This window comes from Saccostrea cucullata, unplaced genomic scaffold (genome assembly GCF_032062105.1).
Source record: "Saccostrea cucullata isolate Sc308-1 unplaced genomic scaffold, CSIRO_AGI_Scuc_v1 ctg7817, whole genome shotgun sequence".
Lineage (NCBI taxonomy): Eukaryota > Metazoa > Mollusca > Bivalvia > Ostreida > Ostreidae > Saccostrea > Saccostrea cuccullata.
In genome coordinates, this window is record NW_026924650.1 from 1 (window position 1) to 17082 (window position 17082).

The 17082-nt window shown below is 33.0% G+C and overlaps 2 protein-coding genes across 2 annotated transcripts; both read right to left on the reverse strand.

Moving 5' to 3' along the window:
• Positions 1-2168: 2168 nt before the first annotated feature.
• On the reverse strand, positions 2169-3281 carry LOC134266960 (uncharacterized). The gene has a single exon (XM_062749166.1). It carries the CDS (start codon positions 3279-3281, stop codon positions 2169-2171), a length of 1113 nt encoding a protein of 370 aa, XP_062605150.1.
• Positions 3282-3290: 9 nt separating this feature from the next.
• On the reverse strand, positions 3291-12184 carry LOC134266961 (uncharacterized). Its single transcript, XM_062749167.1, has 4 exons — positions 10849-12184; positions 10450-10727; positions 9772-9912; positions 3291-3524 (listed from the first exon to the last, which is right to left on the reverse strand). The coding sequence occupies exons 1-4, from the start codon at positions 12182-12184 to the stop codon at positions 3291-3293; spliced, it is 1989 nt and encodes a 662-aa protein (XP_062605151.1).
• Between the last annotated feature and the right edge of the window lie 4898 nt (positions 12185-17082).

Genomic DNA, 17082 nt, shown 5'->3' on the forward strand with positions numbered 1-17082 from the left:
CTGAAGGTGGCACTGACTACATTTTATTATGTACATTTTTATTTAACAAATTTTTAAATAACAAAAAATTTCAAACGCCCATGACATCTCTTTAAGCAGCAAATTTGGATCGTACATTGACCTGAACAAAGTGTTCGAAGTAAAATGTATTTACACCGTTGGATCTAAAACGTTGCTTTCCATTCAACGGTTGGTCAGTTGTTCGTGCTTTGTTCCACTTTGCGTATTTTGAAATAACAAAGCCATCTAAGGTAAACAAAAGTTTGTCATCAAAGAAAATATTACACAATATTTACTACGAGTACATGTGCATTGACGATTTTGGAAAACATTCTACCGAGATCCATTCTTCACCGTTTAAGGCGTTTATTATCACAAAACAAAGAATTATAATATTAATTTGATGATATTTTAAACCCAGGTTTCCTATTTTTAAAATCATGAAAAAATATCAGAAAGGGCTGAATAGACAATTTTCATAGGACATGTTTTAGCTCTCCGAAGCCGTCCGTCTGTCAAGCTGTCTGTCCATCTTTCTCTTTTCACATTTTTGATGTCTTCTCGAGAACCACTGGCCCAGTTTTAACCAAACTTGAGGCATAACCAAACTTTCTATAGCTTTGGGAATATTTTGTTTGAGTTGTTTTTAGCTCACCTGAGCTGAAAGCTCAAGTGAGCTTTTCTGATCACCCGGTGTCCGTCGTCCGTCCGTCCGTCCGTCCATCCGTCTGTAAACTTTTCACATTTTCAACTTCTTCTCAAGAACCACTGGGCCAATTTTAACCAAACTTAGTACAAAGCATCCTTGGGTGAAGGGGAATTTAAATTGTTAAAATCAAGGGCCAAGACCCCTTCCAAGGGGAGATAATCAAGAAAATACGAAAATAGGGTGGGGTCATTAAAAAATCTTCTTCTCAAGAACCACTGGGCCAGAAAAGCTGAAATTTATGTGAAAGCATCCTGGGGTAGTGTAGATATTGAATTGTTAAAATCATGACCCCCGGGGGTAGGGCGGGGCCACAATAGGGAATCCAAGTTTTACATAGAAATATATAGAACAAATCTTTAAAAATCTTCTCAAGAACCACTGGACCAGGAAAGCTGAAACTTTTGTTGGAGCATCCTGGGGTAGTGTAGATATTAAATTGTTAAAATCATGACCCCCGGGGGCAGTGTGGTGCCACAATGGGATATCCAAATTTTACATAGAAATATATAGAACAAATCTTTAAAAATCTTCTTCTCTAGAACCACTGGGCCAGGAAAGCTGAAACTTAAGTGGAAGCATCCTTGGGTAGTGTAGATATTAAATTGTTAAAATCATGATTCCCGGGGGTAGGGCAGGGCCACAATAGGGAATCCAAGTTTTACATAGAAATATATAGAACAAATCTTTAAAAATCTTCTTCTCAAGAACCACTAGGCCAGGAAAGCTGAAACTTATGTGGAAGCATCCTTGGGTAGTGTAGATATTAAATTGTAAAAATCATGACCCCCGGGGGTAGGGCGGGGCCACAATGGGGAATCCAAGTTTTACATAGAAATATATATAGAACAAAACTTTTAAAATCTTCTTCTCAAGAACCACTGGACCAGGAAAGCTGAAACTTATGTGGAAGCATCCTTTGGTAGTGTAGATATTAAATTGTTAAAATCATGACCCCCGAGGTTAGGGCGGGGCCACAATAGGGAATCCAAGTTTTACATAGAAATATATAGAACAAATCTTTGAAAATCTTCTTCTCAAGAACCACTGGGCCAGAAAAGCTGAAACTTATGTGGGAGCATCCTTTGGTAGTGTAGATATTAAATTGTTAAAATCATGACCCCCGGGGGCAGGGCGGGGCCACAATAGAGAATCCAAGTTTTACATAGAGATTTATTGAACAAATCTTTTAAAATCTTCTTTTCAAGAATCACTAGGCCAGGAAAGCTGAAACTTATGTGGAAGCATCCTTGAGTAGTGTAAATATTAAATTGTTAAAATCATGACCCTCGGGCATAGGGCGGGGCCACAATGGGGAATCCAAGTTTTACATAGAAATATATGTAGAACAAATCTTTTTAAAAGATCTGCATCACCCAAGTTACTCAGGTGAGCGATGTGGCCCATGGGCCTCTTGTTAATTCTTGATATAGCAGGCAAGGTAGTTAGTACAGAATAAGAATCACTGTAGATACTTGTACACTGTCAGTATGTTAGTGAGCCATTGTCCCACATAGAGATTGTTCTCATCATCCACACACACACTACGGGGATAATCTACCCCATGTTGTTGTGAGAGTAATAGAGACAAGAACTGACCGCCCTTATCAAGGAGATGAACAGTTCTACTTTTATCATCACACACCAGGATGTGACCGAGGACATCAGTACAGATTCCATAGGGACAGAACGCTGACCCCTGACCTGTGTAGGAGAACCTGTGTTGTCCTGATTTATTCACCACCACTACTGCCTTTTTATGTTCTGAAATGCAAATATCTCCATTGATGTTTTCTGTGATGTAGTGTGGCAATGCAAACAGGTCCCGTCCTTTGGTATCCCTCTGTATGTTCTGTAGTTCTTTTCCCGATTTGTTATACCTAGTGAGTTTAGCCTCTTTAACCTTCGCCATCCCCACCAGTAAGTCCCCATTGATGTGGGAGGAGTAAATGCTAAATGGTGTCCAATCTCCAGTTTTTAGGAATTCGGCGATATCATTGTTTTCTATTATTCTATATATAACTTTCTTCTCTCTCTCTGTAAAGATTAGATTTGCATTGCTTGTTACTGTGTGGTGACCACACTCAACGCTGGTTCTTATCTCACATAGCTTACTAGAACGAAAATTTGTCTGGACAAGATTTCCGCAACTGTCACTGACATAGATTCCGTTTAATTGGTCTAGTGAAATGTGGTTAACACTTTGAACACCTGGTACATAGAACTCCCTGACCTTGGTTACAGTGGCAGATAGTGACATTAACTTCTTTTCAGGTTTCTTTCTGTCTTCTTTTATTTGTTTTTGGGCAGGTTTCATTGCTGTGTTGTCAACACTTACACTGGGACTTATTTCTCTCTTCTCTGCTTTAGTGCTGGGGACATGTATTTTACCTAATAAATAAGTAATGTCATTTTTGCTGAAATCGCCAGCAGTAAATCCAATCATGATTGGCTTTGTTGCTTCTGAATATTTGTCCACATAAATTGTCTCTAGATCAGTAAATATATGCCCTCGATGGTTTCTCTGTGTGGCACATTTGGAACATAATGAAGTTTGACATTCTTCACAGAACATGTCCAAATCTTAAGTGGGGTGGATCTTGCATTTCTCTAAATGAAGTAGTCCTTTACGATGCTTGTACAAGACCACCTCATGATTCGTGTTTTCTGGAATTTTCTGATGTTCATCTCTGCAGTGTTTACAAAATCTTTCTTGACAAGGCTTGCAGTAAAATGCAAAGTTGTTTTCACATTCTTCAACACCACACTTTAAAACGTGTCGGGCTTTGTTCGGTATATCCACTTTTGATAATGCCATCTGAAAACGAGGAAATGCGTAACAAAAAAAAATGATAAGTTCTCTGCTACATAACTTAATTTACATCTCTACAAGAGCTATAGTATACAACATGTATAACAAAACGATTCTATTACATCTTAAATTAATCAATAGTTTCCTAAACATGAAGTCAAAGAACTTATTTAAATAGTTCAGCAAATGAATTATGAATATGTTAGTACAATTATGTCATAGTAATTAACATTTTCAATTACCAGTAATTCAATTGTTTTTCATACTCACTTTTATTTGTTGTGGATAGCCTTTAAAAAGCTTTTTTGATAGACTTTGGTCTGTCACGCCGAGAAAATAGTAAACCTGTGATTGGTTTCTTTCTGGAGATAAGAAAAAATATATTTAAATAGACCTTTGTTTATGTCCTCTTCACAGATTTTTGTTTATAGAATTTTTGACATTGATCAATATTCGTTATCTTCAGTCTATTTACATCCACAGATATTTGTTTACAGAGTTTAATCGAGTAAAAACAGGCTTAATTCTATTTTTTAAACTATAAATTCATTTCAAAATTTTTGAATTCCTGGTTAATAAGGGAGCTCTAGACAGCTTTGATTAATATTATTTGGACGTTGTGATAATTATGTGAAATGAAGGTGAACATCTGGAAGCAATGGCAATGATTGAAATATTTAAAATAGGAATCTCTTAAATCCACAGTGTAGCTATAGGCTTGTTCATTGAACTTCAATTTGCCAACAAAGCAATAGACGCTGTAAATATTAGCAATATTCTTAATCACAAAGGGGACAAGTCTTCGGTTCAACCATATTCAAATTTTTAGTTCATATTTTGTTTTTCTTAAAAATATACATTCATTGCAAGTATTGCTTCTAACTTTTGAAATTGCATAATAGATATAGTTACCAATACCAGATTTATAAGCTACATAAAAATATGACTGAGATATGTAGCGGGCTCCAATAAATGTTTACACATGTACAAAGTCTTTTTATTTGTTCCCCACTAAAATATTAACAATAGTGGAGGAGAGTCGACAGGAGTATGGTACAACAATATGATTGTGCATATCGTGAATTGGTGTTTATCAGATATGGCCACTTATAAACTCCAAGGAGCGTTTTGAAAATTTGAAATAACAAATTATACTGAATGGTTGTAAACATCAAAAAGTACTTTTTCCAATATTTAATAAAACCATTCCCCGCGAGAATTTGAAGTCTAGGGGTTTTTTTTTTTACACCAAAGGTAATGCTTAGCTAGAGGGAAATAGAACTTCTAAATTTATATTAATCTTGACATTTTGCTAAATTATCTAAAACATTCTTATTATACACACAAGTACTCTGAAATTGATATGAGAAAGATGCTTGAGTTTCAGAATCTAGTAAATATGTTGTTTTCGGGGATCAGTCTGTGAGAATTTTCCTGGATACTAATGTACCTGGTTATTAGCAAACACATCCTATATTTCTTTAAGGCATGACGTTTTCCTGGCATGTAAAATATCAAAATCGTAAAAAAAGCCAGGAAAATGTAAGATTTTTGGACTACATAAATCAATGACTAGTTTAAAACTTAACCACTGCAACACCTTTAAACATACTATATGGGGCGATGTTTTGGTAATTATTGGCACAAAGTTATATCATCTATTCGAATAGGTAATATCACTTTTTGTCAATAAGTTTTAAACGACGCCTCGTACAAACGTTGAGATAACCAACAATTTTTAAAACTAAAAATAAATCTTTGAAAAGCAGAATACAAAATATTAAAAAAAAATATCGAGAGGATAGAAAATAGTCACTATACACAAATCAACATGATTCAAAAAAAAGATCTAGAAGACGAATTAGATAAATTATATGAATATAAATCTAAAGGCGCTCAAATACGATCGAGGGCTAAATGGATTGATGAGGGTGAAAAGAATACCTCCTATTTTCTAAGGCTTGAAAACAAACATCAATCACATAATGTTATAAATACAATAAGAAAAGACGATCAGATCTACACTAAAACTGACGACATATTAAAACAGCTTTGTTTATTTTATGAAAATCTGTACTTGAGTGTACATATTCCAAGCGATGACATTGAAAACTATTTAAATGATATTGACTTCGTTAATAAAATTACAGAGGAGGAAAAAATAAATTGCGATCAATTTCCGTCTCTAAAAGAATGTTCAGAAGCAGTTTATCGAATGAAACAAAATAAATCTCCCGGAATCGACGGTTTACCAGTAGAGTTTTACAAAATGTTTTTGATATTTTCACAATGCTTTAATAGCGTCGTTCGAAAAAGGCGAATTATCACAAACACAAAAATGCTCTGTACTTTCTCTTATACATCAAAAAGATGCCTTAGATAAACTTGAAAATTATCGTCCGATTAGTCTTACTAATACCGATTATAAAATTATAGCTTTCGTGTTAGTATAAAAATTTTAAAACGTGTTATTGATAACCTGATAAAAAAAATCAAACAGGGTACATTAAAGGTCGGTTCATCGGCGCTAATGCTAGATTGATATTAGATATTTTAGAATATTGTGAAAATAATAGTAAGAAAAGGATTCTTCTTTTTGCAGACTTCCACAAGGCTTTTGATTCAGTGGAATGGAATTTTTAAATTAATAGTCTGCATAAATACAACTTCGGATGCAATTTTATAACATGGATAAAAATATTATATAAAAACCCATATTTTTACATAAAAAACAATGGATGGCTCTCCAGACAATGTTCAATGAAAAGGGGAATTAGACAGGGATGTCCTGTTTCAGTGCTCTTATTCCTTTTTGTTATGGAAGTGCTTTCTTTGAAAATAAATTCTTCGGCAGAAATAAAAGGTTTTAGCATTGACTCACTTGAAAATGAAATCAAATGTATTCAACACGCTGATGACAGCACTTTTCCGTTACAAGATAAAGCATCACTAGAAAATGCATCAAAAATAATCGAAAATTTTAGTAAAGTTTCTGGTACAAAACTAAACATATCAAAAACTGAATGTATTCTTTTAGGACGACTAAAACATTCCTTAAACAGGAATCTTACATTTGTAAAACCAAAATTAACTGTTAAGCAATAACATGCTTAGGCATATACATCGGAAACGACAAAACTGCATGTAATGAAATTGGCTTAATAAACTTAAAGAGTTTGAAAAATACTGGACTCCTGTAGAAAACGGAAACTTACTATCTTTGGAAAATGTCAGATAATAAATTCATTAATTTTATCAAAACTCATATACACGGCTAATGTTTTAGATAATCCAGTTTTATTAAAAATCTTAACCGATTAATTTATTCATTTATTTGGGGAAATTGTGAACGCATTAAACGAAATACACTCATTCGCGAAATTAATAATGGAGGAATAGGAATTATTGATTTTGAAACGAAAGTAAAGGCATCAAAAGCGGCTTGGGTTTCCAAAATTATAAATACCGTAAGATATTTAAATATAAAATGAAATGTAGAATTATGAAAAATAATATTACAAGTGAAGACATGTTAATCTTTTTGAAAAATGCTCTTATGAAATTCTATTTAGTCACCAAACGATCCCTAAGCATCACATACAATTTTCATATTTTAAAATCTTTGGCAATAAACTTGTAATTATTATATTTATACATTTATATATGTATGATATTATCTATATATAGTGTATATGAGGGTGACCTGGCCCTCTATACATGTTGCTAAGGGGTGTGTTGGACAGTCAGTGTTTTTATGTGTTCCCCATAGCAACATAATGTTTCTATTTGTATCTGTATAAATACTTTGTCAACATACAATTTGATAATATTAATTAATATACTCAGTCTATTGATTTAAGTAACTGTTACATCTTTCAAACAGTTACAGACAGACAGAGTGACGGACGAACGGACAGACGGACAAACCCAAATTAATATCCCCCATTTTTCAAGCGTGGTGTTTTTCTTCCTTAATTATTTTCCTTATTTGTCGAAAATTTAAAAAAATATGACTGAAATGTAATGATCACAGCACGTCTGCTTAACATTTTTAAGAAGTTTATCCTTTAATTGGGGTGTGGGGTGTTGGAATGTGAGTGGATGTTTTTTTTTATGTATGATGAAACAAAAAGTAATGAAATAATAAATTAACAGAAAAGAAATAAATGATAGCTTAACTCACTGTTGAGATGTGAGTTATCGATCAAAGATCTCGAATAAACAACAGAACGAAATTTAAACAAATTTAATGATAAAAAGAAAAGCAAATTTTACAACAAAAACAAATTTAAAAAAATATGACTGAAATGTATTTTTGTAGACCGTCCTGGAAAATTTTAATTGATCACAGCACGTCTGCTTAACATTTTAAGAATTTCGGTTTAGACTCTCCTTTCACTTATTGTTCACAAATTAAATGGAATGTAATTTCACAAATAACACACAATTTATCGTTTTTTAAACTAGCTTTCACAATGCTGTTTGGATTATCTTTTATAATTTTACAGAGTTGATTGCTTTATCCAATATCAATTAAAACAATATTTTTATTGCTGGTCTTAAGATATATATCTATCTCTCTCTCATATGCAATTGTTACTGCATGACCAAGACTACCCCTTTCGTCTTATACTGGCTATTGTATTTCAGGAATTTAAATACTGTACCTTTACAATCGATAACTCACTTTTGCACTTGGACATATTTGGCGGCTTTTTTAACGATGTAAATATTCATACTTACCGTTAACTAAAAAATTTAAAGCAGACACCGTATTACGTTACCCAAGTATGGGAACTAAAACACCATATAAAACTATACTGTATCTAACCCCTCCCTTCCGACCTTGATCAGCTTCTGTCAGGTTTTTCTTCCTTAATTATTTTTTTCCTTATTTGACTCCTTCACGAAGTGAGATTTAAACGAAATAGTACCCCTAACGAGGAAAAGTATTTTAAGTGTTGTTATTCTACTTTACACCATCTCTTGTGTTGATTGCATACCAGTAATTTATGTCAGTGCCCCTAACACCATACCTAGTTGTTTTTTTTTTAAATCAAAAATCAATTCCACATCACCTCAAGCATGTAACATAACACCTGTTGAAATGTCAAAGTAAGCTGTCGACTGTAAAAGTCAGTGCTCCTCGTATATACGGCTTCTCAGGTGGATAAAAAAGACCAATATTTATTATCATTCGATCGGAGTATCTTAAGGGATAAATGCTATTTATGTTCATAAATAATTTTATGCCCATTTCTTGTGTATTGAAAGTGGGACAAGCGAGATAACTCTAATACTTTCGAGCGGTCTTGTTTTTGGAACAACCTCAGTATCAGATTGAGTACAATCAGTGGCGGCGCCATATTTGTATGGAAATACAATTTTATTTTTGAACAAGCACCTCTAAATTAATATTGGCTACAGACAATATTTTTATCCAGTGCACAGTTAATACATTTGACATTTGGACAGTAATGTTTTGATCTATTTGGAAGTTTCATGTAGTCGTTGTGTGATCTTTTGGATTTTATAAAAGGAATTCAGCACATTTGTAAGTGTTAAATTTGATAATAAAGATTTCCTACTCTGAGTTGAGTTCCTATTTTAATTTTGTCACAAAATTGTTTTATGACCATAAATGGTCACCTTTAATTCAACTTCAAACGGTGTTGTGTTGGTATCAGATAGTGCAATATTACATCAAACAGAGCAACCTTTAGTGCGAGTATCAGGAAGATGGGCATAAATTTTGTTTGTTACAAACACAATTCACACCATTCTTTTAAAGTATCAAATGTAGTGTATTTTTGGCTTAAAAAATTACTCGAGATACTTGTACATGTTTACAGTCAGTTTATGGTTAAAATAGTGAGTAATTTGTCTGGTTTTTCAGATAGAGGTTGTTCTTATTATCTATCATCATAATATCGTGAGTAATAGAGAATATGAGGGTTTGGACAATTGTCAAAATATTGAACAAGTTTGGCACATTATCTGTGAACAAGGACATTGGCTTTGAAAAAACATTCCCATGATACTGATTAAGAAGTAGTAAAGTTTTGAAATACCACGTGTATAAATGTTACACAATATGGTATTGTTTTACAAGAGTTGAAATAGTTTCATAATGTGTTACAGATTCCAGTTTGTATGAATTTTAGGGACGGAACATTGACCCTTGATTAAAACCTGTGTAGGAGAACATGTGATCTCCTGATTTATTCACCACCCCACTAATGTCTCTTTATACAGTAATGTTTTGATCTCCATTGATGTTTTCTGTGATATAGTGTGGGTCATTATACAGTTCCTGTCCTACATTTTCATTTTTGTATTTCCATTTGATAATTCTTTTCCTGTTTTGTTGGTATCTAGTGACTTTCTCTTCATCCTTCAGGAAGACATAAATGCAGTAAGTCCCATTTCTTGTGTATTGATGTGGGACAAGGAGATAATATACTTTCGAGTGGTCTCCAGTTTCCAGTTTTAATGAATTCAGTGATATTGTAATCCTTTAATCCTATAAAAAATACTGACCATAATTTGACAATAAAAGTAGGTCATTTTTATCCCCGTTGTGTTTGTTATGCATTTAGTATGTCCACCACTGGTAAATTTCATCAAACTCAGTTTTCATTTGTAATAGAAAATCTCTTTGACAATAAATGACCTTTTTCAACTTCAAACTGTCAATGATCCAGAGTCCGTCTGATTGATCTGGAGATACAAAATGTATATATGCACATCCAAAACATGCATCAATGCAAGCTCTTTAGTGCGGATAAAGTCAATGCATAAATTTTGTTTACAAACACTTCACACCATTCTTTTAAAGTATCAAATGTAGTGTATTTTTGGCTTAAAAAATTACTTATTTCTGTCTTCTTTTATGGTTATTATTTTTTTGTGAGAAATTGATCATCAATACACACTTGTTCTTACAGATTCCTGAGGGACGGAACATTGACCCTTGACCTGTGTAGGAGAACATGTGATCTCCTGATTTATTCACCACCACTAATGTCTCTTTATCTGATGTACAGATATCTCCATTGATGTTTTCTGTGATATAGTGTGGGTCATTATACAGTTCCTGTCCTTTGACATCCCTCTGTATTTTTTTCCCCACCAGTAAGTCCCCGTTGATGTGGGAGGAGTGTATACTGAGTGGTCTCCAGTTTCCAGTTTTAATGAATTCTTCTAACACTTAATAGGTACAAAATGTATATATTCCAAAACATTTCTCTCATTTCTGCAATGTTTGTTCAGACTTATTTCTGTCTTCTTTTATTTTGTCATTGGGGCATTTTCTACACATATATTTTACCAAGTAATTGGATGATATCGTTTTTGCTATATTGACCAGCGATAAAACTAGGTGTGACTAGTTTTGTTACTTCTGGTATGGGTCGGGTCTTCGAGTTTTTTATTTCCGACATTAACTTCTGGAGTTCTGTAGAGGACAGGCATCTGCGGAGCTCTTTAACAAGGTTATTAAGATAAATAATGTAATCATCAATGGTCTTGTCTTGGTTTTTTAGGTCTTCTAACAGTGAATGCTCTATCTGCTCCAATCGCTCCAAGTTCTCAGATACGACTCTGTCCACCAGGATTTTAAAATATTCACCTTCGGACTCCATGGATTTTCGAATATTGTCAATTATGTGTTTGATTTTAGATGAATCTTTTTCATTTTCCTTCTCTTGTGATGTGGGTATATGTACATGTAGGAAGTACATGTGGTCTATTGAGATTTTCTCTTGAAGATATTCAAAAAGTTTAGCATAAACTGGATCTAGTTCAGAAATATCAAGAAATATGTGCCCCCGGTGGTCTTCCCCTGTAGCACATTTGGAACATACTGGAACTTGGCATTCTTTACAGAGCATGTCTACATCTTTAGTGGGATGAATCTTGCACTTTTTCAAAGGGATTTGTGTCTTACGATGCTGGTAAAGAACTACCTCATGGTTCTTGTAATCTGAACTTTTCAAATGCACGTCCTTGCATTGTTTGCACAATCTTTGATGGCAAGGGTTACAATAAAACTCACAGTTTCCTTCACATTTTTCAATGCTACACCCCATTTTAGATAATGCCACCTGGAAATTCTCTAACAGCTCTATGTTCTCATATATGACAGTGTCCACCAGACTTTTAAGGGTTTTGCCTTCGTTCCTAATTGACCTTATAATATTGACCATGGCATATTTGATTTCCGAAATATTTTCTTCAATTTGTTGCTTTAACAATTGTGATTTAGGCAGAATATACTTCAGGACTTTGTAGATTTCCTCTTGAAAGTTTGCAAATATATCAGCATATACTCGATCTAGATCACAAAATACATGTCCCCGATGGTAAATTGGTAGAGCAACACATATGGAACATAATGGAACCTGGCATTCTTCACAGAACATGTCCACATCTTTAGTGAGATGGATCCTGCATTTCTTCACAGGAAGTTGTCGTTTACGTTGCTGGTAAAGAACCACCTCATGGTTCTTGTTTTCAGGACTTTTCAGATGTTCCTCGCTGCATTGTTTACAAAATCTTTGGTGACAAATGTTGCAATAGAACTTACAGTTTCTTTCGCATTCTTCAATGCCACACTCTAAAAAGTGTTGGGCTTGCGGTGGAATATCTATCTTAGATAAAACCATCTGAAATTGAATGATTATGTTTTAATTAACAAAAAACTTCCATTTGCTAAAGAAGTAGTATGCCATAGTATCATAAACGTATCTTTGAAGAAAAAGAAGAAACTGAAATCTAATTTAGCCAAAAAACAAATATTCCCAACTTTTTAGAATTGGAAATTTATATTCTCCGGGATGACGTAAAGACAAAAAAAAAAGGCCGTGTAATTTTCCAAGGGTTAAAATGCATTTTTTACATATTCATTTAAACGGGCATTTGAAAAGTTCTTAAACTGTTTAGCGAAATATTAACCGCCCTAGAGGAAAATGTTAATTATTATTTTCATTGGAAAGATCAGAGAAATATACACATATTGTGGTGTCATTTTTAATTTTTATGCTGTAAAGATGACACCAGAATTCATATACATATGCGGACTCCGGACAGTGGCTTTAGACGATGGGATAACCCGTGCTTACAAACAATCCATAAAATGATGTATGGAATTGCTGATAAACAGTCTCACAGTCCTAATCTAGCTCTGCACAAATTTATATTTTCTTTGATTTTTTAGGTAGCCTTGACAGCACTTTTTTGATCGTCTCATGTGGATCATCGTTGCAAACCACAGTCGAAATGTACGATCCCCTACCATTCTGGCCGTGGTTGAATATGAGAAGAGAATAATTCGTAGCCTTGTAAATTATGGACCAATGCGAGTAAAGCATAGTCGGATTATAAACTTTGATGCAACATTTTAATACCGAATCGTAGTGTACAAAAAACTAATGATTTAAACACTACCTAAGGATGATTCCTTATAAGTATCACCAATCGTGGCTTTGTTGTTCTTGAGAATAGGAGGTTTAAAGAATCCCTTATATATTTTTATGTAAAACTTTTAACGTCCATTGTGGCACCATCCCCCTCCTGGGGGTCATGATTTGAGCAAACTTGAATCAATACTATCTGAGGATTTGTCAGTAAAAGTTTCATCTTTCCTGGTCTAGTGGTTCTTTCAAACTTGCTTTAACTGGGCAACACAATAAGTATCTTTTTTAACCATCTGCCTTCCATTACTAAAACTATCAATGCTCAGGAGTTTATAGGAAGTAAGTTGTCTTAATAAACTGTGTACAAATTATTAAACGCTACTTCAAAGGGATTTCTAAAATATTCCATAAAATGTACAGTCGTTTGTTGAACGAGTACGACTGAGATAACCATTTCTCGTCACAAGTGACCTACATTGTAACGTCATAAACAAGGAGCAAAGCTTTATTCAGAATAAGCTATTTATAGAACTTGTGTTGGACTATGTGTTTGCCAATTCTTTTTCTAATCTGAATTGCGACTTTGTATATATAGAGATAGTTTGCGAACATTTTGATCATCCCTCGTACATCTGATGATGATTCTTGGCCCTTTTTAGTTGTGTTTGTAATTTGTCTAAATTATTCTTAGGTTTTGAATGTTTTAAGGTAATTCCACCCACATTTGATGTCATGTTTATGCAAAAGCTGTAATTATTTAAATTCATACCTAATAGAACAATATCTCTTGGAAGAATGCTTTACAATAGGTGTAATGATAAATATTGTTGAATTAAAGAATTTAAAAAATGCATATTTTCTATATTTAATAAATTATTAAATCTTTAAAAAATGTTGATAAGGGCAATAACTCCATCTAAGGTCTCTACATTCAGGAATTTGCTTTATTGTAAAAAAGTTTCCCGAATATTCACAATTCAAAACTATCTTTTAAGTAGGAAGTATGTAGGAACATTCAGCATCAGAATTGTGCATTTTAACCAGTTTTTACATATTTTTCAAAATACTGTTTACAAAAAAGTGCGATTTTTTTTATGTTCGAATACACTTCTGTTTAATTTTGTTTTGCATCTTAAATAATATAGTAACCTATATATTTTTTGCAATAATTGGAAAACTAAAAGTATATTTAATGAAAATAAATGCAGTTTTTGTACTTTGAACCTATAAAATTGTGAGGGTGGAAACACCTGAAAATAATATAAAGTACTAGTAACCAAAGGTTTATTCTATATAAGGCCATTTTCTTGCCTACGATAAATCACTTTAAAATGTGATTTTAAAATCATCCTATTTAATGATTTTAATGTTTGTTTTTTAACATCGTTCACTTAAGTCACGTGATTCAGAGATCACAAATGGCCTTCAGTTTAATAAAAAATGAGGGTAGGTCTATTTACATCATGTTTCAGAATGAAAAAGATAAAAAATTGTTTATTTATTTCGTTAAGACATCAGACCTAAGTAATAAATTGAAATTTTTTTTTTTAAAGACTTAAGATATTTTTAGGACATGAATTTTGATGAATCTACACTTGAAGGTTAAATTCATTCTCTTTCCCACTCCAGCATGAAAAACTATGATGTTTATCACGGGTAGTGACAATCCTTATCCTAAGTCTAATGCATAAAAAGTAAATGACATGGGTCATTTGGATATTATCTTTAAGAAAAGAGGTCCCGTCTCGCGGTAGGCGTTGGTCAATAATGCAACTATGCATAAATCAAAATTGTGACATTTGGCCTTAAGTGGATCATCTCTTAATCTGTATGAAAAATCCTAAAATGAAGTTAAGCAACATTCACTTATCAATCACATATGACCCCTCTCCTCCTTACCGGTTTATTTTCTAAGACAGGACTGCTATTCTCGAAACTTATATCGATGCTATCAAAGAAGTGTAATAGATGTAGTCCTCTCAATTAAGACCAAGTTAACAAAATACAATTATATGGATCCTATGTCACTCGTACAGAAAGAATTCCTTCTTAAAGTTCAAGCCAAATATTTCTGTTATATAAAACCATCCTATAAGTTAATCCCTACAATAAAAGTTACGTGTGTACCCGTAGAAATTAGAAAATACATTTTTCCGCTGTAGCAAATATAGTTTCATCAATTCTAAAACATTTACATAACATATAAGTAGAACATATTACAGAAAATAGTACTGATAAGAAAATGGAAAGAAAATATATATACAACTACTCATAATAAACAAAAAAGAAGTGACATTTATACATAAACCAAACTATCATTATAAACATTAATAATTATAATAAATAACTTCACGTATTTTACTCTAGAAAAACTTTTTTTCCGTAATACTTCGCAGACATTTCAATGAGACTCTTCCACGTGCCATTTCGTGACCTCCAGGCTTCTCAGTCCTTTGATTTAAGATTTTTTAAAGTAAGAATTTGACATTTTTTTTAGTAAACGTGCATGAGTTTTTTTTAATTCTTGGTCGATCAACAAAAATTTGTTCTATAATCAAAACAAAAAGTTAATGAAAAGAAATAATCAGCATAAGCTGATATCCTTCATTGTGAGTAGTTAGCTTTTCCTGCAAATTTTGTAAAAAATGAAGCGATCGAAAAGTTTGTACAGTGTATTTACATGTCATAACAACCTTTAATCAAGTTAATAATTCCGTGGTCACTATTCATGTTTATAAGAAGTATACTTCAAAATTTTGGGGTTAGTAAAAGGTGGTTATGACATGTGTTAGAGTTAACTAAACACAGCCATCCTCTTGAGTTTTTTCCATTACTTACTTTATGATCCTATATCATAACAAATATTACTGTATAATTAACCAATCAATATTTATCATTAAATTGGAACATAAACCTGATGATTTATGCAATTTTATAGGGAAATATACTTTCTGAAAATTTGGTGTCATTGTAAGCCGCAAAACGGCCTTATAGAGAATGATCCTTTGTGCGTCAATTTATATTATGATAGCAACAAACAATTTTCTTTTACAAGCGGGTTATAATACTTGGCATGTCACTTCTCTGCTTAAATTCATTTTCAACCGAGGTACGGTAAACAGGTGCACTGTCTTTTTTTTAATTTGTTAGAAAATATTAAGCTCTAGCGAGCTAAAGTTTTGAATCCATTATATATTTTCCCCACTCTCCACTCAGAAAAGGAGGAATTCAAACCACCTAAAACCCTCCCCATCCCAAATCTATCTGACAATGCTATCCCAGTCTCCTCCAACTCTCCACAAGATCTATTCTCTTGCCCACGTCACACAACTTTAAATTTGTGTTCTCATCGCCCATTCGTATTTTCATTCTTACGTCTCTTTGCAGTTCTCTGTAAAATAGGAAAATACCTACTTGGATTCATAATATCGGTAATGTAAGCTAGCAGAACTGTTTGAGTTACCCGTTGGTGTATATTTAAACCTAACTTGCCAAAATGAGACAGACTTTGCCAGTTTGGTAAACGTGGTATGCAGTCTCTTTCGTATGATAGTAACAAGCAATGCATGTTTAGGAAAAAACTACAAAACCGTATATCAAGTAAACTTTTTGCTATAAAGTAATAATTTCAAAAATTGAATTATTCATACTTACAACTTTATGAATATCCAAAAAATATTTTGTTGTGAGCCTTTAGAACGAGATAAGAATTGAAATATAAATCCCTTATTTGTTGGCGATATCCATCCGTTGAGTTTGATCGAACTGGATTCTTAGTTTACCGAGAGATTTTTAAAAACTTGCAAATTGTTAAGATGTACTATGGGCCAAATGTTATCTATGAATTATTTTAAAGCTGTGCAAATCCCTGGATATAACGGAATGTCAAGTAAGATAAGACATTGCAGTATAGACTCTATTAAACTGTTCGTTATCTCCATATGTTTCACTTAAACCTGTACCTTATAGGTGGTAGAAGTTATTTTCTTAAATTTTCTGTATATTTTCCTACTTATATGTTGTTTTAGCATTTTATACTAAAATGTGATAAAAATCTTATTTCTTCTCGAAGTAATTGAAACTTCGAATTGCTGGACATCTAAATACATTAAAAAATGGCAATTTGTTGTGTATTAATGAAAAATATC

Excerpts from the sequence above, each read along its gene's own strand:
- LOC134266960 (XM_062749166.1), bottom strand. The coding sequence starts at position 3,281 with ATGTTCTGTGAAGAATGTCAAACTTCATTATGTTCCAAATGTGCCACA.
- LOC134266961 (XM_062749167.1), bottom strand. The coding sequence starts at position 12,184 with ATGGTTTTATCTAAGATAGATATTCCACCGCAAGCCCAACACTTTTTA. Across the intron at positions 10,728-10,848 it reads CGATATCATCCAATTACTTG|TGTTAGAAGAATTCATTAAA; the intron begins GTAAAATATATG and ends GTACCTATTAAG. Across the intron at positions 3,525-9,771 it reads ATGGAGATCAAAACATTACT|ATGGCATTATCAAAAGTGGA; the intron begins GTATAAAGAGAC and ends CCTCGTTTTCAG.